This window comes from Lagopus leucura, unplaced genomic scaffold (genome assembly GCF_019238085.1).
Source record: "Lagopus leucura isolate 7727_CA_CO unplaced genomic scaffold, USGS_WTPT01 Super-Scaffold_100043, whole genome shotgun sequence".
Lineage (NCBI taxonomy): Eukaryota > Metazoa > Chordata > Aves > Galliformes > Phasianidae > Lagopus > Lagopus leucura.
In genome coordinates this window covers 3,606,884-3,634,828 of record NW_024962290.1, presented here as the reverse complement: position 1 = coordinate 3,634,828, position 27,945 = coordinate 3,606,884, and the positions used below count along the sequence as shown (strand labels likewise).

The 27,945-nt window shown below is 58.2% G+C and overlaps 1 protein-coding gene across 6 annotated transcripts; it reads left to right on the top strand.

Moving 5' to 3' along the window:
• The first annotated feature begins 7,236 nt into the window (after positions 1 to 7,236).
• SOX13 (SRY-box transcription factor 13) lies at positions 7,237 to 27,263 on the top strand. 6 transcript variants are annotated; one of them, XM_042884169.1, is made up of 15 exons: positions 14,722 to 17,257; positions 17,833 to 18,097; positions 20,442 to 20,643; positions 21,262 to 21,367; positions 21,510 to 21,596; positions 21,880 to 22,052; positions 22,644 to 22,712; positions 22,818 to 22,932; positions 23,008 to 23,090; positions 23,194 to 23,353; positions 23,578 to 23,687; positions 23,763 to 23,859; positions 23,945 to 24,088; positions 26,068 to 26,284; positions 26,381 to 27,263. In XM_042884169.1, the coding sequence occupies exons 3-15, from the start codon at positions 20,443 to 20,445 to the stop codon at positions 26,655 to 26,657; spliced, it is 1,839 nt and encodes a 612-aa protein (XP_042740103.1). In that variant the 5' UTR covers positions 14,722 to 17,257; positions 17,833 to 18,097; position 20,442; the 3' UTR covers positions 26,658 to 27,263. The 6 variants fall into 6 exon arrangements, with proteins under 6 accessions (XP_042740104.1, XP_042740099.1, XP_042740098.1 ...); XM_042884170.1 differs by lacking the exons at positions 14,722 to 17,257; positions 17,833 to 18,097 and adding an exon at positions 7,237 to 7,330; XM_042884165.1 differs by lacking the exons at positions 14,722 to 17,257; positions 17,833 to 18,097 and adding an exon at positions 9,705 to 12,284 and having other exon boundaries at positions 22,821 to 22,932.
• The last annotated feature ends 682 nt before the right edge of the window (positions 27,264 to 27,945 follow it).

The following is a 27,945-nucleotide window of genomic DNA, read 5'->3' as shown; positions in this document are numbered from 1 at the left end:
CCTGTTTGTGGGGTGAGCCCCAGGGTCCTGCAGCCTCCCAGCCCCTCGCTGGTTGTTCCTGAGAGCAGAAGGAAGCGGCTTCCAGCGGAGCTTTGATCCTCGGGGTTTCATCAGCGTTAAGGATGGAGCGATCCTGCGAGGTCCCGCCGTGCGAGCCCTGGAGAACAATGCGGCGTTGTTGTTCCTGGGGATGGCCTCTCGTCAGCTCTGAAGGTTTCCTCATATGTCCTCTGCTGGGGCAGAAGCCATCACGATGGCAGTGCCCACCCCAAGCCCCCGAGTGCTGCATGGGAGGCAGAGCTGAGGATGGGGTGCAGGGTCCCATTTCCCTGCAGGAGCCCCGGTTCTTCTGCCCCGAGCCACTCCAGGGCATCTCTGCCCTCTGTCTCTGCTTCCTGGCTGCAACCAGTCAGCCCCAAAGGAGCCGGGCCAGGCCTGCAGCTGCTCTGTGCTCCTGCAGAGCTGCTGGGAGCTGACTGGGAGCAGCACTGCTCATCCCATAGCTGGCTCCCAAGACACTCTAAGGTAGCTTTAACCACCAGGGCGGCCTGGCCGGGATCGGGCATGGCGTGAACAAAGGCTGTGGCATGTGGTCACCATTGTGCATGGTGAGGTCTGCAATCATCCGCTAAGAGAGCAGAGCTGGGGTGACGTTCTGCCTCTGTTCCGTGCCTTTGCCACGTGTCAACCCCACTCTGAACCCAGTGCAGGGCCGGGGAACAACAGGACCCCCTTTTGCCCCAAGGCATGGCCGGGCTCAGCCTCCTCCCAGCTTTGGGATGGAGCTCTGAGCCCCCGCTCCTCCCGCTTACCTACCGGCAGCCAAACCCACCTGAATAGGTAATGAATGGAGGAGAAAAAAGAGCCCCGAGCACATTGTGCTTCCAATGGGCCGGGAACAATTGCTAAATACAAATCACACAGAGAAAAAGGAGAGAGAGAGAGACAAAAGAAAGAACCCCGGCACAAAGGAGAGGAATGAAATGGTAAGTAAAGTCAAACAAAAAGGAGCCGGGCTGAGACAAAAGGAGGGAACAATATCCCCGAGGCAATAGGCTCCTGAACAATGGGGACAGTGACAGCGGCACAAAGGCACACTGTTTGCAAGTAGACGTTATCTCACACAGCCACTGGCAGGCCTGGCCGTGGCGCTTCTATTTTCAGGGATGCTTTTGTGCTGCGCTGAACAATATTCCTTGCATGGCTGCAGATAGAGAGATGAGAGGGGGGCTCGTTCTTTTTTTTTTCTTTCTTTTTTTTTTCCTTTGCCTTCCCGGTGCCAGCTCTGTCATAAAAACAGGTTTGGCCCTTCTGAGAGCTGGGCACGGCAGGCGGGCAGCGCAGACCTCACTGCAGGGCTGCTGGAGCATCGCCTGGCAGCGATGAGCGTGGCTGCACGGCCGTGGTATGGTCAGCACCCCAGCCTCTCGGGGTGGGGTGTTGGATGGCTCCCATCCAGCCCTTATCAGCCCCGTGTGTGCTTGTGAGCCTGAAGGCAGAACCGGGCAGACCAGAAGGATGGCTTTTCCTGGCTGCTGTTGCAACAGAACACTGGAGGTTGAAACACTGGGAGGAATGTGGGACTTCTAGCAGGCTGGGACGCTGCTGTGCCTGTCTCCAGCTCTGTGACCGTGGAAGAGGCACCCAGCATGCGATGGCACTGCCTTGAGGGTCGGTCAAGGCTCTGCAGACATCCAGCCTGCAGATCAGGACGGCCATCAGATGGCTTTTCCCAGCCTTTTCAGGAGGGTTTGTGGATTCTGGTGAATCTGGTCCCGCACTTTTGGTCCCGTTCTCTCATGCAAAACCCTTCTGCAGATGCTCCCAGGTTGTGCCCTTGGCCATGATGCTGGACTGGGGTCACAGCAGCATCCATCAATGGCACAGGGCTGTCACTGCAGGGCAAAACACCCGACCTGCAGCACCCCATCTGATCAGCCATGGCGTGATGTCCCCCCTGAGAGCTGCTGCCATGCCAAGACAAACCATGGGGATGTCACTGAGGTACCCCAAAGTGATTTATAGCAGGAGAAGTCGGGGTGTTGCGAAGGCAGCGTCAGAGCGAGCTGATATCGGTGCTGATCTGACACCCAGCATTGCAGCTGGGCTCCGGCACTCGCTGCTGATATCCATCATGTTATCTCAGGGTACATCCTGTTGCTAAGTTTGGCTGCTTCCTCCGGTTAACAGCTGTCACTGCTGCGAGATACAGATGTTTAAACGTGTGTTTTGGGGATGGCACAGGGGGTGTGGTGGTGTTTGGTGGGAAGGGACCCCATGGTTGCATAGCGAGCCCTTCGATGCTGCGGTGAGCAGAGCCGTGCCCTGCAGATCCCGATGGGATCGGCCTCACCGAGGTCTATGGGAGGGGGGGGGAAACATTTGGAGCATTAAATCAAAGCAAAGCAACGGCGCCGCGCACTGATGTCGCTCTCGGAGGAAAACGGTTCCCTGATCCTGGCCGCCCCGTATCTGATTCTGTGGTCGTGTTTGCGCTGTGAGCGCTGCCTCGAGGCGCCGTGCTGCAGCGCTCTCTCGAAATTCAAGCCCTTTGCTGCGTCTTTGCTCACCGTCCGCCCCAGCAGTGGCGTGGCAGCGCTGCTCCTCTCCCAGCCCTGCTTCTTCCCGACGCAGTTCTGCGAAGTCCGAGCTCTCTGCTGCAATTAGCCGGTGCTTAAGCCCTCGCTAACCCTTAACGTGCCGATCACAATCGTAACGATTAGTAAGAGCGCTCCGCGCATCCTGCAGTGCCGCACATCTAAAGATTACACTCGGTAATTAATTAAGCCCGATCCCCCCCTCCCTGCTTCCCTCAGCGAGGAGAAAAAATTGCTGAGAGTCTCTTAAGAAAGGACATAAAGGCAGGGAAACCCGGCACCGACGCAAGACAAATGGGGATTTTGAAGACAATCCGGGCCGGGCCCATGTGACCCGAGAGTGGACGAGGCAGGAGAAAGGATAAAAATGCCAAGCACAGAGCGGGGACAGAAAACAACCGCCAGCTTCAAAACCCGGGGAAAAGAAAAGCTCCAAGATGAAGGGAGTGACAAAGCATCAAAGGGACGAGAAACCAAAGGCGTTGGAACAAAGGACAAGCTGGAACAAAGGACCAAAGAGAGGAGAACAAAAGCACAAAATAGAAAACAAAGAGGGGGGGGGGGGGACAAGAAAAAACCCCTCTGTCGCTGTGCTGGAGGGTCCGGCCGGTGGGCGGTGGGTGGCACAAGCACAGCCGTGCTCCTACTGGAGCCCAACCGGGAGCGAAGGGCCCCGAGCCCACGGCTGCCTTTGAACCGCAGCCGACGGGTTCGGCCCCCAGCGCCGCGTCCCGGGTGGCAGCAGGGAGCCCGGGGACGTGGCTGTGCCACCGCGCTGCCCCCAGCCCTGCCTGCCCGCTGGGTGGTCCAGGCACCCCCTCCCACCCCCTGCAGCTCTGCGGTGCAGCCTGCTCAGCATCGCCCCGCGCTGCCCCAGCCCAGCTTCGGGCTGCCAGGATGGCTGTGTGCTCCCCACCCCACGGCCTTCCCCTAGGAAGGCAGCAGCAGGCCGTGTGTGTGTGGCTTGCTGTGGCCACGGGGCTGGCTGTGCTTTGAGTGGGGACAAACAGAGGTGTTCAGGTTGGGAACAGAGTGGCAGAGATGCGTCGTGTTTTTGCTCTCCCCATTTTGGAGCTGGAGTTCTGTCGGTGCTTGGAGGGATGCGATGGGTACCCAGGGTTGGGCGGATGGTGATGGTCACAGCACCCAGAGGTGGTGGTGATGGATGGGGGTGGTGATGGGCAGGAGCTTCTCCAGGGCCCAGGGTGCTCAGAGCTGCACTCTGTCCTCCTGCCTGCAGTGCTTTGGCTGCTTATAGCTGCAATGCATTTGGAAGCACTGGGGGCTTCCCGTGTCTTTCAACAATGCCAATGTGACAGGGTTTTGGGACACCCCAACCCTGGGATGCTGTCTGTGCTCCGGCCCTTTGCCCTGGGTGCCTCTCTGCTCCTGTGTGGGCAAATGCTAGCAAAAGTCACCTATGGTCAGGGTCTGCACTGTGAGGGGTGGTCCAGGGCACAGTGAGAGCCAGGATTTTAGCTGGCACCTTGTGCACGCCACTCTCTCAAGGAGAGAACCTTGACCTTCCTTCTGCCCAGCTCTTTCTGCTCGTGCACTGGCTGAGGTTCACCTGTGCCTTCAGCCCTTTGCCCCCTGCCAGCTCTGCTTTCCTGCAGAGCCACAATTTGCTCAATTTTACTTTGGTGTTTTCTTTGGTTGTTTTTTTTTTTCTGTTGAGCTCTCTCTGAATGCTGGTGGAGCTGCTCTCCCTGCAGAGCCATCCCAGAGCATCTTGGTTTTATTACAGCCAGATTAGAGCCTGTAAGGCTGTGGGCAGACTCCCTGCAGGAGCAGAGCAGTGCCTGTGCCGGGGAGGAAGGCAGCATGGAGCTCCAGCACCTCGGGGGAATGGGGTTTGGGGGGGGGGGGGGACAATCAGCAGGTTGATTCCTGCAGCTCTGCTCAGAGCCTGTGCTGTGATGAGCAGGGGACACGCTGCTGACGTGGGGGGCTTTGGGCACCTCTGTCACAGCAGTCTTCCCCCAGTGCCTACATTGGACTCGATGATCCTGATGGGTCCCTTCCCAGTTGGGATATTGGATGTTTCTGTGATGCTGTGTTCCCACTCTCAGCCCCACACCCGGACGCCCTGGCTGCAGGGGACCCTTGGTGTGCCACGTCCCAATGGCCCTCAAGATGCGAATGCAAAGTGAGGACAGCCCTGGAGCTGCCACTCAGTTTCAAGAGAGTTTGAGCTTCTCCATCAGCGCTGTCATATCAGCTCGGCCCCAGTGGGCTGCAGATGTCTGTCTGTCTGTCTGCCCGTGTGTGTGTGCACACCGACACAGTGCAAGCCCACCTTACATGTGCCCCCCTTGGCTGCGTGAGGGACTTTTGGGGCAGTGGTTTGGGTCCCGCTGAGGGCAGTGGCAGCAATGTTGCCTAGGTTCCTGTATGGATGGGGAACTGTGTGGCTCACTCCCTGCTCTCAATGGCTTTGCAGCTTTCCCAGGCTGGTGAGGAGCAAAGCACATGCCCAATCCCAAACAATGGGTCCACTTCCGTGCAGGAAGCAAGGTCAGATTTGTTCTCCCTGCTTTGCCCCCTCTGGCCAGTTATAAAGGGGCCAAGCCATTGTCTGAACCATTTCCATGACTCAGGCAACAGCATCCTGAGATCTGGAGGCTGGGACTTGCAGCCAGCACAAAGCTGGAGGCATTGCTCCTGTGGCTGGAGGCCCCGCAGGCTGCATGGAGGGGTGGGGGGGCTTGGGAAAAGGAAGGCGAGTGCTGGCTGTGCCTTTCCCCTCCATGCCCCCTGCACTGGAGGCAGCGGGATCTTTGCCCCCCACCAGCTTTCCTGGTCCCTCCACCCATTGTCCCAGCTTCCTTCTGCTGAGGAAAGCAGAACGCTGCAGGGGGAACTACAGGCATGGAGCTGCCCTGGTTGTGAGCCTGGATGTGGCCAGGTGGGGAGAGATGGAGCTACAGAAGCACCACATGAGCCCCTCTGGAGGGGTGAGGACCATCTCTGCACCATCACATCCACCTGGTGCCCGTGGTCCTGAGGATGCCATGTGTGTCCTAGGATCCTTGAGATGCTCCATGTGTCCTAGGGGTTGGTCTGTGGATCTTGGGATGCTTCGTGGATACTGGGGCTGCTCCATGGGTCCCAGGGATGTTTTGTGGATCCCAGTGATGCTCTGTGGCTGTTGGTGATGTTCTGTGTGCGCTGGCAGTGACCTGCAGAAGGTGGAGAGAAGGTGCAGGTGCACCCGGTGTTGCTTGAAGGAGGATGTGACAAGGAGCAGAGCTGGGCTGAGGAGAAGGTCTGTGTGTGGTGACAGCCCCAGCTGGGCCACCTCAGCCCAGCACCCATCTGGGGGTGATGCCTGAGCCAGGGAGCTGCAATGGGCGCCCAGTGGAGAAGCCACCGGGGCCACCACGACCACCGCCAGGAAGGAACGGAAAGTGAAAGTCCGTGGCCGCTCCTCCGGGCTGGCTGTTGCCATGGCGACCCGAACAAAGCCTCTTCTCCCTCTTTTGGGTTTAATTGTGTGGGTCCTCAGCCCCTTTGTTAATTGTTTCCCCTTCTGGTTCGGGGGATGCGCCTCTGCCTGCTGAGCGGCTGTGGGGTCTGTGGGGCGGCCGGGGGCCATTCCTGCTATGGGACAGGATGGGGGGCTTTGGGAGGGTCGGGGGGCAGCGGATGGGGGAGCTGCCTTTGCATCCCACCCTGCTGCAGGTCTGCAGCTCACTGCACAGCTCCACGTGCATTGCAGGGCTCAGTTTCTCCACCTGTAAAACGGGAACGTAGGAGGATGCAGAAGCTCTTTGACATGCGGGGTTCTACTTTTGCTTCCAGACGCTCCCGTGCTTTGTGTTTAATGTTCTGGGTTGATGCCAGGAGCTTTCCCAGGTCACTCCTGACCTCACTTTTCCCTCTGCGTTGTGCTCACAGTGAAGCTGCAGCTCAGCACATTTCTTTACTCCTTTCCCTGCAACGGTGATGGAGAGGTTTCCCATGGTGAGGGGTGGTCATGGGATGTTGGGGGTCCAATCCCCCCCCCCCCCGGAAAGCCCATTTTCCAGTTGTACGGAGTGGGAGGAAGTCCCCGGAGCTGCGGTGTCATGCTCCTGGGGCTGGATGAAAACAAAGCTTGGAAACAAAAAAGAAATTCCCATGGAAGAAAACGATGGTGTGGGGGGAGGAAGTGGCTTCGAGTCAATGGGAATTTTCCCTGTTGGCAAGACGTAAACAGTCCTCCTTCGATGTTGACATAACATTTTAAAGATCTCATTCTGCAAAGCAGAGCGTTTGTCAACACGTGTGTGCCCCAACCAGCCCTGCGCTCCCAGCGTAGCCGCGACCCTCCGCCTTTCATTCCTGGCGGTGGGACGCGGGGTGCGGGCAGGGGTCTCCCAAACTCTGCCCAAGTCCTTGGGGGGTTCCACCGCCCCCCACCGCCACGAGTCCGGGACGGAGCAGAAGCGGCGTCCCGCGTGGGTCCCCCGTCGGGGCAAAGCAGGGGGTCCCGAGGGGAGGGGACGGGGCAGAGGGGCCGCCCCTCAGCCGGCTGCTGGTTTGCTGGGCCCTCCTCCTCCACCTCCTCCTCCTCCTCTCCTCCTCCCCGCTCCCTCTCTCCGCCCGGCGCCGGGGCAGCTCCCAGCGGAGGCGCCGGGGACATGGAGCGGACCTGAGCCGTGCGAGAGGCGGCGGAGCCCGCACCGGGAGCGGCACCGGAGTGGGACCGGGAGCGGGACCCGGGCGCAGCGCTGCAGCGCGGCGGAGCCGTGAGTGCGGGCGGAACAGGGAGCGGGGCAGAGGCACGGCCATGTGGGGCACTGCGTGGGGGGAGAGGAGAGGGGGGGGGCACGGACGCGGCTCTGGGGGCGCTGAGCACAGTCCCGGGTCGTGGTGCCCCCAACCCCGGCTGTGCGGCCGCATGGCAGAACCCCGCCACCCCTTTGCTTAAACGAAATGGGAAAGGGGGAAAGCGGAGCTCCGCGTCGGCCCCAGTCCTGTTACAAACTTATGGGGCTGCGAACTCCTCCAAGAGCAGAGCCGGGGAGAGCGAGAGCGCGGCAGGGTAGGGGTTAATCCGCGGCACCCTCCCCCCTCCGCTTCGTGTTCAGTGTGATCCCATTGCAGCCCCTTCCCCAGGACCCCCAGTGGGACGCGTCCCAGCTCCTGTCCGTGCCGTGCGCTCTGTTTTAGGGGCAGCGGGTGTCGGGCTGGCAGCCCCGCCGACGCAGGCGGACGCGTTGCACGGCCAGACAGACACCATGTGCCGGCACACACCGCGCACAGCCGGCCTCGACCACACACGGGGCGTGCGGGGCTGCGTGCGGCTGTGTGGGGCTTCGCAGCTCGGAGGGGTGCAGGGCTGGGGTCCCCATCCTTTGGGTCCCCATCCTTTGCGTCCCCATTCTTTGGGTCCCCATCCTTTGGGACCCCGTCCCTTCTCCCCCAGGGGATGGATGTGCTGTTGCTGCCTTGTTGGATGGCAGAGGCAATTTACCCGTGTGTATTATCTCTCCAACCCCTCCTACATCCCTGCAGCGCTGTCGGGATACCGGCACAGAACACGGGCAGGAAAACTTGCTGGCAGCACCGCGCTGCTGTTTGTCCATCCAACAAAGTGCTCCAACAGTGCAGCAGCGGCGCTGCCACGGGGCACAGCCGGGGTCAGCACAGAGCTGTCTGCTGTCTGAGCCCAAATTACGGCTGATCCGTGTCACTGCATCCCGCAGCCACGTGTTTTGGGGTGGTTCAGGGCAGATTTGGATCGCTGAGAGGGCTCCTGGGGGTCCTACACTGCTGTGATGTGGGGGGGGGGGTTCCATCTGGTGTCACCCCTCGGCTCAGGGATGCGTGTGGTGGGAGCTGGAGGGCAGCTCACACAAAGTTAGTGATGGGAGAGAGGAACCCAGAGCTGCGTCACCCTGAGCTGCAGCTGAGCCGTTGTGAAATGCACAAACAGATGCAAAGCTCTGCTCCTTTCCACCCCAACCTGATTGCCAGTGCTGGACGTGGGGTTGCTCTGGGAAAAATGTCAATCTGTGGCTGCACAGCGCTCAAAGCCGCTCCGTCTCGCGAGGTATTTCCATGGAAATACACCCTGCTTCCAAAGCAGATCTGGAGTAATAGGTTTTAGGAGTGAAAAAGGACCATTAGCTCAGCTAATGTTATTTTCTCCGTGGCGCAGACCAGATCATATCGCTCAGTTACTCCCCTATTGAGCCAATAACCCGCGTTGGTAATCCGCGCAATTTCCTTTTAGTTCAATTGAGTTTTGCACAGAATCCATTCTGTTGACACTGATGCAGCACGGGGTCGATTTCTTTTTTCTTTTTTTCTCCTTTGAAAGGCTGCGATTTCGGGGCCGTCGCATGAAAAACAGCCGCTGTCCTTTGGTGGAGGTGGGCAGGTCGGCTTGGCGGGTGCCCCGTTTTTTAGCAGCTCTCGTTGCACTGCCAGCCCGTCACCCCCCAGGAGCTCAGCACCCACCGAGCAGCACCATTAGGTAGGAGCAGAGACCACGAACTTTACAAATAGATCCCTTTTCCTTCTCCTTGAAGTACATTTGTTGCTCTGGGAGCTTTTTGGTTGGAGCTGTTGGGTGCGCAAAGCGCTGCGCATCGCGGCGAGCTTTCCCTGCTGCTGCTTTTGACTCCCAAATCGCAGACCCTGCACAGTCCTCAGAGCTGAGTTTGTTCCAGAGGGTTGAAGTGCCCAGGGGGGGGGGAATAACTGAGCTTTTTGAACCCCCCCGATTCTCATGGGGAGCTGCACCCTAGCAGTGAGATGGAGCAGCTCGTAAACTTTGCTATTTGCTGGAGAGGATTTAACCCCGTCCATGGGATGCTGAGGATGGGTTTTTCCCTCTATGCAGGGCACGCAGCAGCAGCAAGCACAGTAAATCTTTCCTTTCAGCACATTTATTTTTACATTTGCTACTTGCTGGAGGGGTTTGCTGCTTGTTGCCTTCCTGGAACTGACGCTGGGCTGGTTTGCTGTCACAGAGGTTGGGGATGGGGGCATCGGTGGCCAACAGTGGGGGTTGCGCTGAGGTGAGTGCTTGGAGATGATGGGGGCTCGGTGCCATGGGGCAGGGATGGCTTTGGGGTCTGGAGTTTGCCGCTGAGCACGTGGGGTGGCTGAGAGCAACCCTGTTGGTGAGGGTGGTCTGTGGGGTGCAGGACGTGGGGTGCTTGGATGGCCATGGAGCCAAGGCAGCTCGGCGATCCCTTGAAACAAAACCCAACAAACTCAGAAGGATTTTGATGCAGTTTGGCTCTGCTGTTGGCTGTCCCTCCCCACGGACCCAGGGCACGCCACCCGATGTGCGCCCAGCTTTGTCTGTCCGGCACCATGCTGCACTCCTGCTTGCTCAGCCCCATCCCATTGTGAACACTTAGGATTGGAGCTGCTTTGTGCGTGTGATTGCAGAGCAGAAAAGCCTTTCTCACCAGATGGACAGCCTTCAACGCGTATCACTACAGCTCTGCTCTGCTTTTACACCCCAAGCGCTCCGCTGTGCTGCTAAAATGCATCACGTTTATTTTGCTACAAACTGTGTATTGAAAGCAAAACAAACCCCCACTCCTGGGCAGGGCAGTGACTCCCTACAGCTCTGGACAACAGCATGGGGAAAACCCATTGGATTCTTTTGTTCTGTTCTGGTTTGGCTGTGTGCTGAGCGGAGCATCACTGCAAAGTGTTGGTGAAATTTGTTTGTTCTCTGCTAGAAAACAGCAGTGTGAGCTGCCTCTTTCTGTGCATCCAGCAGCAGCTGCGTCTGGCCGTGGTCTGATGGGGACTCAGCCCTGGGGGTCTGCAGCCCCGTGGTGCCCCTACAGCTCTGGGACGTCCCCAGCTCTGCTGTTGGTTTCTCACCAGCTTTGGAGGTTTGGGTCTCATTGTGCTGCGTGGAGGAGGGGGGAGGGGGAAGATTTGGGCTGCTTCAAAAGTTTGCCGCGATGCATCACCCCATTTCCACCCAGTTTTTTGCACAGCACAAAACAGACAAAAGGGAAATAAATTAGGGCGGCCTGTGACAGTGCTGCTGGGAAAGCGGTCGGTGCCTTCCCCCCATCCTGTGCCTTTTGGAGAATATTTCAGAGCCAAACCCTCTCCCTCGGGCTGTGCCCTATGCTCAGCATGGGGCTCCCTCAGCCCGGCCGCTCCCAGCAGGAGGAGCGATGGCAAAGGCACCGACTTTTGGAAATGGTTCTGCAGTTGGAAGCTCTCCCTTCCCCCCTCTCTTCTACCACCCCACCTGCTCCGGGGCCATATGTCCAATGCTGGATGTGCTCCAGTCCCAAACAAGGGCACTTGGTGTGGCCGGTGCTGTCGCTTTGGCACTGGGGAGATGCAGGGGGCACTGCTGGTTGGTGTTGAGGCTGCTGGGATGGGTCAGGGAGAAAAGGAACGAGGGGAAATGCAGCGGCCAAATGGGATCCCACAAAGCACTGATGCGAGTCCTGAGCACGTGCTGGAAGTGGAGCTCAGCCCCACCACCCCAGCTGCCTCATCACAGAGGAACAAGGTAATGGGGCTCATCCTTCCAGCAGCATTTTGGGTGGCCCTGGCTGAGATCTGATGTTCTGAGGCATTGTTTCTTCGTTCTGGCTGGTGAAGGGGGCTGACGGCAGTTGGTTTTCTGCTGGGAGGAGATGTATGGCAAAGAGAATTCAAAGGGTGTGGGGTAGCAGAGGGGTATTTGGTCCTCTTTGCCCTTGAGAAATGGAGTTACTGAGGGCTGGGCTGGAGTCTGGAAAGAAGCAAAGGGGTAGAAACGGGCAGAGAAATGCCTGCAGGCATTGCCAGCACTGCGCAACAGCGGTGCTGTTCCCTGGCATGGAGAGGGTCAGCCTGGACACATTCCATGTTTAATGAGCAATTACCAGCCCTGGGCTGTCACCTTCTGCTGCTGTTTGGGTGCCCCGTGGGTGCAGCATGCAGCTCTCCATGCTCTTCCTCTCTTGTATGGGAGCGTTGGTAGCCTTGTTCTGTGAAAGCACAGAAAAAGTGAAGGTGTGGGTGATGGGTTGGGCTGCATGGGCACGGCTGGGGGGCCCCAAGCAGTTCCACTGGGCAGCCCCCATCCCTGCTGCACTGCCCCATTGCCTGTGGGGTGCATTGAGGCTGCTGTGCCGTGTGCTGTGTGCGGTTAGCAGCACTCATCCTTCCCATAAAGTGGTCCCGGAGAAGAGGAACAACAGCTCAAGGAGAGGAAAGAATGGGACCAAGGGCTGGAAGGAGGCTGGCGAGGTGCTGGGTGCGAAGCTGGATGATGGGGACACGTGGGGACGTGAGGCTGAAGAAAAGGGGGAGCAAAGCCAAATGCAGAGCTGGGGCAAAGCCTGCAGGGCTGTGGGATGGAGCGTGTGTGCAAGGGTGTGCACGTGTGTGTGTGCGTGTCTGTGGAGGTGTGAGCTGGGGGCTGCGCAGGGGCAGAACCTCCTGCAGCCCCTCTCCACCTGTCCCCATGGAGCCCGGGGCAGGGAAGGGCTCGGCCAGTCCCTGCCCTCCGGTTGGGGAATGCCAGAGCCCGGCTTATCTTTTGTCTGGAACAATAGAGGGCTCGGCCCCATTGTTCTACCTTGCACGCCCAGCCGGAAAGCGAGTCCCCTGGGGCAGGGGCTGCACGGAGCCGCCTGTGAGGCTGCTCTGCGTGGGGCTTTGCTGGCAGAGAGGACACGAACCCGGACATGGACATCCCCAGCCCCTGGGGCTCTGCAGGTGAATTCCCCAGTGGATGAAGCTCTGGAGCTTTCCTGCTCACCTTTCTTGCTGCGCATGATACAGGCGCTGGGGAGAGGACTTCGGGAGGGTTTGTGGGGGGGGGGTCCCAGGGGCACTTTGTGCCTGTGCAGCTGTGAGACCCCTCTGTATCCCCACAGGCTGCAGCGTGGGCAGAAAGAGGGCAATGTTTGCCTTTCCTGGGGGCTCTCGGGCAGTGGTCTTCACCTGCAGCACCTGCTCTTGGGCTTCCTCTGCCCAGCTCTTCTTGCTGTGTTGCACCAGGTTTGTGGGTTCATCCTGGGAACTGAGCTGAGGAAAGCGTGCTTTTGCAGGGGAGGGTTGCTTGGTGCTGGTTATGGGATGGTGGCTCTCCCAGGTGCAGCCACCAGGTGGGCAGAGCCCAGAGGAGCCCACAGCAGGCTCATGCACCCCTATGGCAAAAAGCAGCGTGCAAAGCAGCAGGGATTGCAAATGCTTGTGCACAGAGCAACTGTGCTTTCCCTCAGCCCTGCTCAGCCACGCAGGAGCCAGCTGGGCACTTAAAGCCCTTTGCTGCAGGGGGATTGAGGACCTGAGGGGATGTGGGGACACAGAGGGGGACAGGTGCCACTGTGGCTGCTTGGGCACAAAGAGCCCCTTGTGTGCTGCAGGACATGGGGGTGGTCAGGGGCAATCGGACACCCCATGGCAGCAGGGAGGGCTGTCTGCAGCTTGCTGGAGAGTCTGCGCCCCTTGTGCAATGAAAATAATCCTGGCGGGCCAGTAGGAGCTTGTCCCCACATCTCTCTGCACGGTTTTCATGGTCTGTGATCTCCTCTGAAATGAGCAGGGGAGGGAAAGAAGTAAACCTGACTGTGCGCGGTGGTTGGGGGTGCGATGCGGTGTCGTTGCTCAGAGGGGTCTGTCCCATAAACAGTCCCAGCACTGGGCTTGGGGTGACCTCCCTGTGCTGGGAGGGACTCTGCTGGAGGGGTGCAGGGCAATGAGGAACGAGCTCCTCACTGAGTTCTTAGCACGGGATCTCAGATCTGCCCCATAGATCAGTAAGAAGGGAGCTCATGGTGATAAGGGAGAGAAATCCAGCTGAGAGTGTTTTCCTTGGGGATCTCCATCCCGACCCACCTGGCTGTGATTGCTGAGATCCAGGTTCCCTCTGCTTTCCAAAGGAAGCTGCCCGTGGTGCCATCAGCTCCTGTCACACCAGCAAAAATCTGTTGTTGAAATGTCAAACGGCCCCAGCAGCTGGGAGGTGGCCGTCACCCCTTCCCCAAGCCCCCCTGGCAGCTGGAGGGGGTGGAGTTCCCCCGGTTCCCTTGAGTTCCATTGATAGAGCCTTTGTGCCCCTGTGGCCAAGCAGCAGTTTGGGTGCATGGGGCTGTTTGCTGCTGTTACAAACCCATACAAGGTGAAGCCGATGGTTTCTGGGGCGATGTGGGTTTCGGAGAGCAGAGCTGGCACGGGCGGAAGCGTGTGGCTGTGGGGTTTGGGGTTTGGTGTTGTCTTCAAGGGGCCCCTGAGCTGCTTTGGGTACATGTATGTGAGCCTGGAAACACCAGAATACCATCAGATGGGAGCCCCAAAGAGGAGACCCCAAAGAGAAGCCGCCCCAAGAGAGAGGAGCTCCCAGAGAGAAGCCCCCCGGATAGGAGCCCCCGAAGTTGAGTCCCCTAAAAAAGAGATCCCGAAGAGAAGCCCCCAAAATTGAGGCCTCCAAAGAGGAGCTCCCAAAGAAGAAACCCCAATGAGGAAACCTCAAAGAAAAACCCCCCAAAGTTGGGTACCCTCCAGAAAAGAGACCTCCGAAGAGGAGTTCCCCCAAAGAAGAGCCCCCAGAGAGAAACCCCCAAAGATCTCCCAAAGTTGAGTCTCCCAAAGAGGGGCTCCCCAAAAAATCTCAAAGCTTGGGGGGCAACTGGAAAAAAGTGCCACTGATGGAAGGTGTAGAATGGCACGAGGTGCTCAGCAAGGGCTGGGAGAGGGAGGTTCATGCTTTGGGAAGTGTTGTGCTCCATCCCATCCTTTAGTCCCCAAGTGCTTGGGCTGAGCCTGGCTGAGCTGAGCTCCTTCTTGTTGAGGAGCGGGAGAGGAAAGGGGTCAAATGTCTTCGCCCCTCCGTCATGCGATTGGAAAGTATTGTTTGTGAACAAACTCTGCCTGGAAACGCTGAGTGAGTGAAACAGCACCAAACCTGCACCGAGATCGGCCTCTGCGATAAACCCGAGGGCTGCTTTGGGGGTGAGGAGAAGGCAGAAACTGCAACAAAGGGGACAGAGACGGAGCTCCGTGCGCTCCGGCATCGCCGTGCCGGGTGAGTCGTCCCCGTCCTCATCTCCGTTATGGGAAAGGTTTCCTTTATTTGCTCTTCCTTTGCAAATCGATTGCATTACAAGGGGCAGAGGGTGGGCAGCTGAGCGCTCTGTGGACGGCTGGGGGGAGGGTGGAGGAGCCCAGAGGGCTCCAGGGTCAGGGAAGGGCCTGAGGACCCCTTGAGGTCCTGATCCGACCACCCCTGGGTGCTCAGCACCTGCAGAACCTTCTGGGTCTTGTGGCCGTTCCCCTCTACCACCCATCCAAAGCCTTCCATGAATGACAAGATTTTGCATCAAAAAGTATTTAAAAGAAGAAAAGAGGCGCAGTAGGAAGGGGGACTTGGAAAATATTACAGCTGTGGGGGCTTGTTCTTTTTGCTGTGGTATTTAGAGACCTGCAGAGGTGAAAAAACTCTTGAAGACGTGCAAATGAGAACGCTTTGAGTGGCCGGCGTGCAAAGCAATGCTGTGCATGGCTGCACGGCTTCCTGCCGCGCTGTGCGGAGCGGGTGAGGAGTCGAGGGGATGCTCAGTGCTGTTTGCTCCCTGCCCAGCACATGGGAACAGGGAGTCACCCAACCTCAGTGTCGCCTTGTCCCCGTGCTGCCCATGTCCCTGCTGTGTCCTGGTTCCCATCTGGGTGCTTCCAGACCCATCTCTAAAGATGTTTCCAAATGCAACCTGGGCAGTGAAGCCATCCGGCTGCAGAGCTGGCGGTGCGCAGCGCTTTCCCCTTAGTGATACCAAAAGGGAAAGGGGAAAAAACAACAACCAAAAGAAAAAAAAGAAAGAAATCCTGGCAGATTCTGAGGCTGGGAAGGGGGAAGGACCACATCTCCCATTGCCTGGGTCCACTCCCTGTGCCCGTTCCTCGGTGGGTCTTCAATAATTCCAACGTGCCAATGAGGTCGTTCCCCACCCAATAAATCCTGTGGTCCCGAAGGTCCACCTGATGGTCATTTTGATTTTTCCCCTAATTAAAGCATCATGTTGCTCGTCCCATCAAAGAAACCAATGCTGGAAGCATTGCTGTGGACCTGCACCAGTTGATGCCCTGGGAAGGCTCTTGGTGTTGCTTTGGGTTATTTGTTTGGCTCCTGTGCTGCTGCCAAGCGCGTAGTGCATGTGTTACATCTTTGGGGTGAATATGGGTACATTGGATGTGATTTAATGCCTCCAGAGCTGTGCTGTGAGGCTCATTGCCCCCATCTGGATGTGGGGTGCTGGCAGCAGGGGGAGGTCCCGGCTGAGCCCCTGTACTGGAGAGGGGGGAGGCAGGAAGGCACCTCGTGGCGGTGATGTGGCCCTCTGCCATCTTGTATGCAACCAGAGCAGCGTGGTAAGGAGCAGCTTAGGAAGCCCTGTGAGAGCAGAATTCACAACCAGCTGGAAATTGTGAGTAAAAAGGGCCACCAAGAACCCAGGGATGTGATGTGGTTGGGACCTCTGCAGGCTGTGCCAAAGGGACCCATGTGCCAGGAATGGCAGCACACGGCGTTCACCTCTCATTGTTATCATGGGGGGCTTTGCTGTCCCGTCCCCACACTGAGCATCCCATAGCTCCACTCTGCTTCTCCAGGATGTCCTCTTGCTTTAGGGTTAAAGCTTCCACGGGCTGTGCAGCAACAGGAGCTGTGCAGCAACAGGAGCCACGCATTTCTACGCTCCACTTGAGCGATGCAGAATTGCTGCTCCACCCCACCGAGAGCCCCAGCCTGGCAGTGCTGGAGAGCCGAGCACGGCCTCTAGAAGCAAAGGGGGGAATCCTCCTCCCTGTGAGATATGGGTCCCAGGCTTGACTAGACTGGGAGTGGAGGGGATGTGGGTGGCAGCAGGTGCTGGGGTGGCACACGGAGGGGTGACCTCCCCTGCGTGCCCATTGCCAGGAGTTTCCATGATGCCAATTCTGTCACCTTGGTGTCACCGCTGCGCTCTGAGCCCACAGGGACGTTTCCGGAGGCCATCAACCCCCCAGTCAGAGCCACGGGGAGCCTTTGGGCAACAGACAAAGAGCACCATGTTCCGTGTGGGCACTGGGAAATCCCAGCTGTCGTTGGAGCTGTGGTTTTGCCTGCAAGCCCCCAGAGTTCTGCCGAAATGAACCGAGAGCAATGCTTTCCAAATCTCTCCCTTTTCAGTACTGATGTTGCAGCTTTTCAGCAACGCCAGCACTTGGCAGCATGCTGGGAAGGCAGAGGTTGGGGCTTTCTGCAGGTGAGGTGTTGCAGAGGATGTGCAAAGCGTCGGCTCGCCCCAGCGCTGAGCGTTTCCGCTGCGGCTCTGCCTGGCTTGGCGGGGACACGTGGAGCTGTGGCTGCCATGAGGTGATGGCAGCTCTGCAGCAGGATGGCTTCAGCCATCCGTGGCTTCTGGGTGACTTCAGTATCCCGACATCCGGGTGTATCTTGGGCTTAAAACCTGCTTTTTCATGGTCCTACACTGGGCGTTTCTGGGCATGAATCCTCAGCTGTTGGGTGTTTGTGAATGGCTCTGTGCTGATTCCTGCTTGGCCGGGAGCCACACGGGCTGCACTTCCAGCTCTGCTACATCCCCAAAGGTCACCATTTCCTCCTGCTAGTGACAGCACAGCGCTGGGGACAGCAGATATGCCTTAGTGTGGAGTGCCAGAGGTTGGCTGCAATCCCTCGCGAGCTCAAAAAGGTGAGACTTGACCCCATGACCCTCTATTTTTACGCACACCAGAGCCCCGATCCCAGTGTAGGAAGTGCTGCCCTCTCCCTGCCATGCACCCCGCTGTCCCTGTGTCCCCATGGGATGGCAACCTCGTGAAGTTCCCAGCTGTGTCCCTCACCTCAGCCACCCCCCCAGGCACGCAGTGGCCGTGGCAGGAGGAAACCATCCCTCCTTTTATGTGCGAAGGCACGCTGGGCGGAAACGCTTGGAAAGGGCCCCGAAAGGACATTCCAAGTCTGGCAGGAAAGCAGTCCTCTCGTCTGGCAGGAGACGGGCTATTGTCTGTGCCGGTGACCGGAGGGATTCCTTGAGCCCTGCTTGGAAGGAGAGAACCTGTGTGTGGTTTATTTTTCCCCCTGCTCTCTCTCCTGGGGGTGCTCGCAGCTTGTGCCTGCGGTGCTTTCCCGCTGCTCTGTGCTGTGTGGTGTTTTCCCCTGTTGGATTTTGTGTTTGGCTACGTTTGGTGCTTTTCCCCTGGCTTGCTGCGTGTGTGGGGAGGTGGAAGGGAATCTATGAACTGATATTTTTCTGTGTGGAAAAAGGAAAAGCAAAAAGCCGACGGCCTCTTGGCTTCGCTGGTGCGTTTGGTGATGGGCAGATGGAGCTGATCCTAAAAGCCAGGCAACCCAACTCACTCCATCAGCTGCTGGGATGCTCTCCCGTGTCCCACTTTGTGGGATCCCTCAGTGCTGCCATCCCATGGGGTGGAATTGCCCTGGACTGAGGAGCAGGAACCCTCAGTTCTGAGCCTGGTGCAGCCTGCAGCGCATCTCTGCTGGCGTTTTTCCTCCTTGCTGCTGTGCAGAGGTGAGTGCTGTGTTCTGCAATGCTGGAGACCGGTGAGGGGATGCTCTAAAGGGTCCGGGGGGGGGGGGCTCGGCAAGAGGCACATTGGCATCATCCATGGTGCCAGGCTGTTGTTGGCTCTGCCCCTGCCCTAACGAGCTGTTCGGCTGTGACACAAATGGGGCAGATAGGATCAGCTCCTAGCCAGGAAGGGTGGCACAGCACAAGGGGAGAATTGCAGGATGTGCCATTGAGGGGTACGAATGGAGAAGGAAAAGCCGGCTGTCGCCATCCCCAAACCTCAGCTCTGGGCTTTAGCTGGGGCAGCCTGGTTGCAGGTAAGGTGAGCAAAGCGATGTGTGCTGGGGTGGCAGCCGTAGGGCTTTGCAAAGAAGCCCCATTCGTGCTGATCTTTGGGTACACCTTGTCCCCGTGCTTGCGCTGTTCGCTGTGGCTCTCCAGGCTGGCACTGCTCATCCGTGCTCTGTTCGCTCCATTCCCCTCCGCCCTTCATTAAATAGCAAACATTAAAGGCAAAGATCTCTTACATGAAGATGTATTCCCTGTGCCAAGGCAATTGTTCCCGGCCCTATTGTCTGTGCAACAGAGGAGCCCTTGAGCTGAGCACACCTGAGACAGCCAGCACGGCCCTGCTATGGGAACAAGCCTTGTAACAAGATCACCACTCACTTTTCTCCTTTTTCTTCTCCCTTTTTTTAACATTTTTTTTTGTTCAGCAAACCGTATAATAATCCCACAATGAGGCCCCTTTCACACGGACCCCTATTAAAGCACCGGCTGTATTTTAAGAGTAAACTTCCAGTGGCACCGGGAGGTGAAGCACAGTGGGAAGGTGACCTGACCGAGTGCATTGCTCTGTGCTGAGCACTGTGTGGGCATCCTTGGGCTGACTGCATCCCTGCTGGAGGGAGGGAGGGGAAATGATGGCAGGAACGCATGGAGCGGGGCTTTGTGCCTTCAGAAGGGATGGAAGGAGCATCAACCTTGCTTCTCCTCTCCCATACCGAGCTCAGCTTGTTGCTGTTGCACGCAGAGCAGCACTCAGCACCCAAACTCCTCTCTTTACTCCTTCACCAACTCCTGAGCCACAAAAGCACCCGGGGCTGTGCTTTGCTGCCTCATTTTTCCCCACCTGCAGCACTTCAGGCTTTGGGAGACCGCGGGGCACCTGGATGCACACAGCACACTGAGCGCAGCATCCCGCTGGCTGCACGCCGGCTCGGTCCTGCTGCCAGCAGCGCCCATTTCCTCCCCATCCCTCGGGGTGTTTTTATGAGCATCGATCCCGGGGGGGGCGGGAGAGAGGATGGACTCATTGCCGGGCTGCCCCCCGAGGTGGGCAGGGGGCAGGAAAGGGGAGCGGGCGGTGCTGCAGGATGCGGGCAGATACCGTGCAGGGCTGGAGCTGGGAGGAAACCCAGAGCCCGGAGAGCACGGTGGGTTTGTTCAGAGAAGGGCAGGGAACTGAGATTAAAAAAAGCCCTGCTAAGATCAGAAACTCTGGCGCACACAGTGCCCCATTGTTGAGCTGTCACACTTCCCTTTACTTTATTGCTTTTGTCCAACACCCTATTGTTCCACTTCCTTTTGTCCCCTATTCAGAGCCCTGGCTTTTCATTACCCAGCCGGCCTTGTTGTTTTCGTTTCTTTTGTTTGAAGTTCCTGAGAGGAAGGTTTTATTTTCAGCAGTTTGATTAATTCGCAGCTTGAGCCGGGCTTTGTTTGTTGTGTCACCGCTGCCCCGATGGTGCAGCCCGGTCCTGTCCTGGGGGCCCCCGGATGGTGGGGTGCAGGCAGGACCCCCTGATGGGTGCAGGGCTGGGGGGTCCCTGCTGCAGGGTGCACACTGTGGCCCCCGTGCCCTTCATCCCAGTGTAAATCCCATCCCTGATGGTCTCCTTCCCCTATTATTCCACCCTGAAAGGTGAAGATGGGGAGGGGGCATTTGGTGCTGTTGTTGCTGTGTGTTGTGAGGGCTGGTGGTCCGGGGGCTGGGGGAAATTCCTGCTGGGAGTTTGCAGCGGGATCCCAGCTTGTCCCATTTGGGGACACAAACTGTGCCAAGCTGGGGCTGTGTAGGGGACGTGGCTGTGGCACATTGCTTAGGGCACATCCTATGGGAATAAAACTGGTTCTGGCCATGCTTGGTGCCCCACTGGATGCCCTTAGGACATTTCTGTGCCCCGTGGTGCCCCGCTGGGGGCTGGTCATGGAGAGCCCTTAGGGGTACGCAGGGCTCAGCTTCACCACCAGCACAGGGCAAGGCTGGGCAAAGGGGTGCCTCTGATGTGTGGGGAGGAGGGGAGACCCCCATCTCTCTGCTAACAGCCCTGCTGTTCTGCAGGATGTCCATGAGGAGCCCCGTTTCTCCCCACCTGGAGCTCGATGGGGCGGGCAGCATGGTGAACTGCAGCATCAAGACGGAGGAGAAGAAGGAGAGTGGCTACGAGAGCCCACCGGGGGCTGCCCCCAGCACTGAGCCCCATCCCAACGACCCCCCGGGACCACCACCAAGAGAGGGCACAGACCCCCAGGCATTGCCACAGGTGGGTCCCATCACTGTGACCGCCTCTGCTCCTGGCCTTGACCGAACCCTGGTCCCTTTGGGTTGGCAGTGCACTGCATCCCACCCCAGGCAGACAGAGGTTGTCATTTCCCTGAGCTTTTATTCCTCATCCTGAGGAAACCAAGCTGAAACCTGAGGTTCCCCTCAGGTTTTTTGGCTGCTGTCAGTGCTCTCAGCTCAGCCCTGGGATTAGCTTTTGGCGCTCAGCTCTCCAGGGCCACCTGCAGACATCTTCCACTGTCCCCGCATGCAGGACCAGGGCCACTCTGTTATTTTCCTGTTTTAATTGCTCTCGAGCTTCCTCTCTCTCTGCCCAATATTCTCAGTCCCTGGTCTTGGAGAAGCAGGGCAATCCAAAGAAATGACAGCAACCTCCTGCAAAGCAGGGCTTGGTCATTGGGATGCTTTCAAGCTGGGGAAGTGCTGCAGGAGCACGTGGTCCAGGATGTCACTGAGCATCTCATCAGCTCCAAACATCCCATCAGTTCCAAGCAACCCGTTTGCTCTGAGCACCCCATCAGCTTGGTGTCTCCTGCTTGGAGACATGTAGATGTCCCTGTCCACGGGTTCTCCACCGAGTGATGCTCTGTGTGTGCAGGAGTCCTGCTCACCCGCTGGTGATGCGTTGGAGCCGCGGTGCTCAGCTTTCGAGCCGGCTGTCGGCAGCCAGGAGAAGCTGGACTTCAACAGAAACTTAAAAGAGGGTAAGAAAGGTTTCTGGGACCTCTCTATTTTTGGGAAGATTTGGGATTGGAAGAGCCACGGTGCAGAGCTTCGGGCCGTGCTCACCTGGCTCTCCTCTCCCCACTCTGCTCTGCTGACTGCGGTGCCTGCTGATGGGGACAGTGATGCCAACCATTGAGAAATTACTCTCCAGCGACTGGAAGGAAAGGCTGCTGGGCCGAAATGCTGCTGAGACCAAAGAAGTGAAGGGTGAGGTCCCTTCTGTGCCACCTTGGTGCTCTGTGCCCCCCTCAGGTGCCCGCATGGCTTTGTGTTCCCCCATCAATAGGAGGGGAGGTGTTGTCTGCAGCGTCATGTTTTGTGGAGATTTGTAGGTTTTTACCCAAAATACTCATTACCCAGAACTGGGCTTTCCTGATAAAACCTTGCTCTGATGGCACAGAGGGATTTTTGAACACCCCTCTGACCACAGCCCCCACTGTGGTGGTGATGCTGCTCCTCAAGCCCCCAACTTTGCTTCTTCCCTATGCAGGAACCCAGGAGAGCCTGGCAGAGAAAGAGCTCCAGCTGCTCGTCATGATCAACCAGCTGTCCACGCTGCGGGATCAGCTCCTGACAGCCCACTCAGAGCAGAAGAACATGGCTGCAATGCTCTTTGAGAAGCAGCAGCAGCAGATGGAGCTGGCGCGGCAGCAGCAGGAGCAGGTGGGCTTCCAGGAGACCTGTGTCCCTTCAGGGCTCACTTTGGTACCCTCTGACTACAGAGGCAAGACCAGAGGGATGGGGTGCAGGGGACAGAACCCCTCTAGAAGTAGGAAGAAGCTCTTTGGTATCTGCCCAGAAACCTTCCCTGTTTCTGTGCCCATCCCAAGACTTCCCATCCTGCTGCTTGCTATGGGGTGGCTCAGGGTCAAAGCTCTCCATTCCTTATCTACATGTTGAAGATGAATCATAGGAAGTCCTTAACGAGCCCCTTCCTGACTGCCCTCTTCTTTGCTCTTTGAACACTGATTTATTCCTCTTATCCCTAATAGTGTTAAGTGTGGGGATGACATCAGGGTATGGGTGACCCAACGGTGCCAAGTGCAGGGATGGCATCTCTGGCACACGGTGTATGGATGATGGTCTCTCCTAGTGCATTTCTGTCCCTGTGGCCCTTGAGACATCTCCTGTGCCAACCACAGTAGGCCACCATGCCCTTGGGAGCATCGCTTTTGGATTTGGGCAGCTCATGCCCCATGGGGGCTCAGGAGCCCCTGTTCCCATTGCTCAGCCCCTCTGTCTCCTTCCTTCCAGATTGCGAAGCAGCAGCAGCAGCTCATCCAGCAGCAGCACAAAATCAACCTGCTGCAGCAACAGATCCAGGTAAAGGTGGGGGACACCCTTGTAGCCACCCGCAGAGCCAGACAGCGGGGACACAGCCCAGCTACGCCATCCCACAACCATTATCCGTGGTGCTCTTTCCTCCAGCAGGTCAACATGCCCTACGTCATGATCCCTGCCTTCACCCCCAGCCATCAGCCCCTTCCTGTGACCCAGGACCCCCAGATAGCGCTGCCCATCCAGCCCATCCCCTGCAAGCCAGGTGAGCTGAGTCCCCAGGGCACATGGATGCCTGCGGGGTGCCCTCGTCCCCCAACACTTCCTCTGTTCCCTGCAGTGGATTACCCCGTGCAGCTGCTGCACAGCCCTCCTCCTCCCACGTTAAAGAGACCCAGCGGCTCTGGCCACCTCCAGATGCAGGTATGGCCCCAAAGTGCCTCTACAGCCCCAAAACACCCACTGTTCCCCTGCGCCTGGATGTGCCGGGGGCTGTACATCACACCCTGCCTCCCTTCTGCCCCAGGAGACCTCGCAGCCGCTGAACTTGACGGCCAAACCCAAAGGCTCCGAGCTCCCCAGTGCCTCCAGCTCACCCAGTTTGAAGATGAGCAGCTGCCAGTCCCTCACACCGAGCCATGGGGCTGTGCGAGACCTGCAGAGCAGCCCGTCCAACCTGCCCTTGGGTGGGTTCCCATCACCTCCACCCGTGGAGGATCCTAAAACCTCCCCAACAACACCTCCCAGAGGCGGCAGGCAGCTCTGCTCCTTGGTGTCTCACCTTGTTGGGGTGCTCTGGGTACACCGTGCCGCCCCACAGGGCCACGCGGCCCCATTTTTTGTTGGGTTGGGGATAGGCATTATGGGATTTTGGGGTGCTGACGGGTGCCCCGGGCTGGTTTCCCACCAGGATTCTTGGGCGAGGGCGATGCCATCACCAAAGCCATCCAGGATGCACGGCAGCTGCTGCACGGCCACAGCGGTGCCATGGAGGGAGCACTGAGCCACCCTTACCGCAAGGTGAGCCGAACCCAGAGTGACCCCCCACCCCTCCATCACTGCACCCCACGATGACTCCATCCACCCTTCCTGCAGGACCACGTTGGCATCGATGCTTCCCCTGTGAAGGAGCGGATGGAGGAGACACCCACACACCGCCTGGATGAGACTCTGCTGAGCTGTGAGATGGACGGTATGGGGACGGTGGGTGCCGTGGGGGCAGTGCCACGTTGCTTCTTCCTCGTGCTCTGAGCCAGCCTTTGGGGTCCCTCTCATAGGAACGCGGCATTTCCCCGAGTCCAGGAACAACAACCACATCAAACGGCCCATGAACGCCTTCATGGTGTGGGCGAAGGATGAGAGGAGGAAGATTTTGCAGGCGTTCCCAGATATGCACAACTCCAGCATCAGCAAGATCCTGGGTGAGTGCTTTGCGTCCACCCTGCCTCACCGTGTCAGGGTGGGGGATCCCAACTGTGATGTGGGATGGAAAGGAGAAGGAAACCCTTCTCTGCACATCCCACAGCACTGGGGGGCACAGCAATGGGGCCATGATTGACAGTCAGATTGACAAAGGTGTGCAAAGGGGAACCAGAGGCTGAGGCAGCAGCAGGGGCGCAGTGCATGCTCAGGGTGAGGGTGGACCTGGACCCACTGCTGGGTTCCTTGGTTCTGCTCTGAGCAGCAGGTCATGGGCATCCTTTGGGGCGAGGATCTTTGGGGCAAATGCCCCCCTATGCCAGGATCCAGAGCCCAGCACTGTTTCATTGCTATCCTCCACCAAGTGCAGCTCTTTACTTGCCACCCCTTTACACCCCTGCAATGCTCTCTGCACCCCATGCTGCTGTATCCCCAGCAGGACGAGATTGCACCATCCTCATTTAGCTGGCAGCATCCTCCAGCCCTGTCCCCCAGCTCCCCACCAGCAGCTTGCTGTCACCCCAGCCCTGGGGCAGCCTGTTTCACCCCAGCTATTAAAAGAAATCGGTGTGGTCTCCCAGTAGCCCATCTGAAGGCTCACACGCTTCGCTCGGCCGCCGCCTCGTTTTAGCAGCTCCGCTCGTTAAAAAAGAACCGAAACAACCTCTGGGCTTCTCCCTTTGAAAGAGCACGCAGGCAGGATCTGCTTGCAACCGCTGGGGGTCAGAGAGGGGTCTGGGAGCAGACGCGTGTGGTGTTCTGGTTGCTGTCACATTCAATGTCCGTGGCTTTAAATAGCTGGCGCAGTTCTGCATGGGAAGCCGGAGCTGCTCGCTGTTCACTGGGGCAAATTTAATCTGCAGCCAAGGGGGCTGGGACCGGTGCTCACCCGAGGCTTGGAGTTTTGGTTGCTGTGTGCTCTCCTGTGTGGCTGCTGGGGCTCAGGCAGCACGAGGGGCTGAGCACGAGGGGGAGGATGTGGGGTGCGTGTGGCTCCGTGCCTCGATTTACTCAGAATGCCCAACTGGTGGAACAGGGGAAGGAGATGAGCTCTAGGGGATGGAGACCTGAGGGAGGGTTTAGGGAGTGGGGACAAGGACTCTGGAAGTCTGAGGCCATAAGCATTGCTAGCATCATCCTCAGATGAGGATGCTCAAGGCTCTCTTGTTGGCTCCGAGCATCTCTAAGGGTGAAGATCCCACTCCCCTCATGGACTTTCTCCCAGGGCTGCCCCACTCCCAGCAGGATGAATTATTTCCTCATGCCCAGCTGTAAATTGCCTTTCATCTGCTGCCTCTTGTCCTTCAAGGTGCGCCTGTGAGGAGAGCTGGGCTCACTCTTCCCCATATGCCCTTTAAGCAGTGGAAACTGCAGTTAAAGCCCCTGCACTTTCTCTTGGGCTGAGCCATCCCAGATTCGCCCCATGATGCAATTATGTGATCCTTCCAGCGTGACCATCACTCCCCAGACCCGGACATGGGTCTGGCTGTAGCCCCTGATCCCATCCCTCCCCTCCCCAGTCAGCAGCCTTGTGCTGTGCTCCCCTTTCCCCTCCTAGCTTGGGTGCAGGTAGAAGTGACAATGCAGGTCAGCCACTGGGGGAATCCGAGTCACACACCAGAACAGCCTATAGCAGTCACAGCATCTATTTGGAGAGGTGCCCCAGAAGGTCAGGGCTGGGGACCATGCATGGCAGGGATCCCAGGGGTGCCACCAACCCCAACTCTGGCTCCTATCACACTTGAGGGCCCCGCAGTCTGGGGATGCGTCGCACTGCTGCAAGTGTAGTGTGCATAGAGCAGCATGTGAACATTCCTAGAACCACAGAATGGCTTGGCTTAGAAGGAACCTTAAACATGATCTAAATCCAGCCCCCATGAGCGTGAATCCCCTCTTGCCATGGGGTCGTGCACACGGATCTCCATGGGGAAGCTGCAGTGTGGCAGTGGCTAAGCACACCCTGTGGCTCCTCTGTGCCCAGGCTCCCGCTGGAAGTCGATGACAAACCAGGAGAAGCAGCCTTACTACGAGGAACAAGCCCGACTGAGCCGACAGCACTTGGAGAAATATCCCGACTATAAGTACAAACCCCGACCCAAACGCACGTGCATCGTGGAGGGGAAACGGCTGCGCGTGGGGGAATACAAAGCGCTGATGAGGAACCGGCGGCAGGATGCCCGGCAGGGCTATTTGATAGGGTAACACAGAGGGATGCCCTGGGGGCAGCGAGGGGCTCGCCCCGCTCCCGTCCAGCTGATGGCATCCCCCCCCCTCCCCTCCCCCTTATCCCGCAGTCCCCAAGGCAGCCAGCTGCCCCCCGGCTCCTCGGATGTGCTGTACCCTCGGCCGGTGGGCATGCAGCTGCCGTCCCCGCTGATGGAGCATTACCTGCCCCGTGGCGTGGATCCCAGCATGCCCGTCATCGTCAGCGCTCGTAGCCTGAAGGAAGGTGACGGCGGAGGGGACGATGGGCACTCGGTGGCGGATGGTGAGATGTATCGCTACAGCGAGGAGGAGGACTCGGAGGGAGAGGAGAAGAGCGATGGAGAGCTGGTGGTGCTGACAGACTGAAGGGCCGGGCGGGGGGGCAGCGGGGCTGGCTGGCACCAGGCGCTGGTGACCCCCGATGCGGTGCGGGCAAAGAGCCAGCAGCCACAGGGATGAGATGAGATGAGTGGGTGATGGTGGGGGGTTTGGGTACGTGGCGGTGCCGTTGCTGCTGTAGGGAATGGGGCTCTGCAGCTTGGCTGAGAGCTGATGGCTCAGGAACCCTGCAGCCCCCAGTAAGGACCTGGGGGAAATGGGATATGGGAATCTTCCAGCTCTCTATTCCCTACCTATGCCACCTGCTGATGCCTGGCCATGGGGGCATCCGTAAGCTCTGCTCAGCCCAGCCCTCCCCACTCCACTGCAGTTCCCCCTTGCAGCCTGCCAGTGAATTCCCATGGAGCCTTTTTTTAGCTCTTGCCTGACCCGAGTGCAAGCCGAGGGCACTGAGGAGCCCTTTATGCTCCCGATGCTCTGTCCCACTTTGTAAATAAAGCGGGTGCTGTTCCCTGGCTGTGCCCCAGCCCTCGGGCAGCCCTGGTGCACAGCACTGCTGTGGGTCCATGCATCCCCAGGTGCTCACAGCTCTGCGAGCGCAAGGCTTCACCTCTGTGCATCATGGAAACAGCAGAAGGGGGGGGGGCGGGGGCAGACGGAGTGGGGGGAGAGGAAAAAATAGCGATTTAAAGGGAAAAAGAAAAAAAAACAATAATATCTGGCTCTGCTCAGCACCCGTGCACCCAGCGCAGGGTTTGCATGCAGGTGCAGCACCGGCTGTGCATGCAGCGCTGGGAGCAGCAGCCGTGCTGCGTGCATCACACCTCTGCTAGGGGCTGCTGCTCCCTCTCACTCCAGGGCCACAGCAGCCGGTGGGGGTCCTTTCTCTTTGCCCACCCCCTTCTCTCTTCCCTTTTTCTCAGTGCTTTATTTATTCCCCCCAAGGCACAGCTCAGGCTGGGGGCTGGATGCGGCCGCGCACCGAAGGAGCAGCTCTTCCTCTCTCTTTTTTTTTTTCTTTTTTTTTTTTTTAAGACTGTAAATATAGATAGAGCTTTATTTTGTTAATAAGACGAGTAACTTAACCTGTATATTTCACATACTTGTTTACAAACTGCCCTCCCCACCCCTTGGCACAATAAAGATGATGTTTTGGAACTGAGCTCGGGGCTGAGTCTGACCAACCCAAGGGATTGGGATCCAGGCTTCCAGTGTAGAGATCTGGGGGCTTCCTTCCCCCTTCCCACCCCTCTTCCTTCTCCATACGATGCTTTCTCTGTGCTGGTCCATTGCTCTTTCCCCTGCCCTCCCCTCC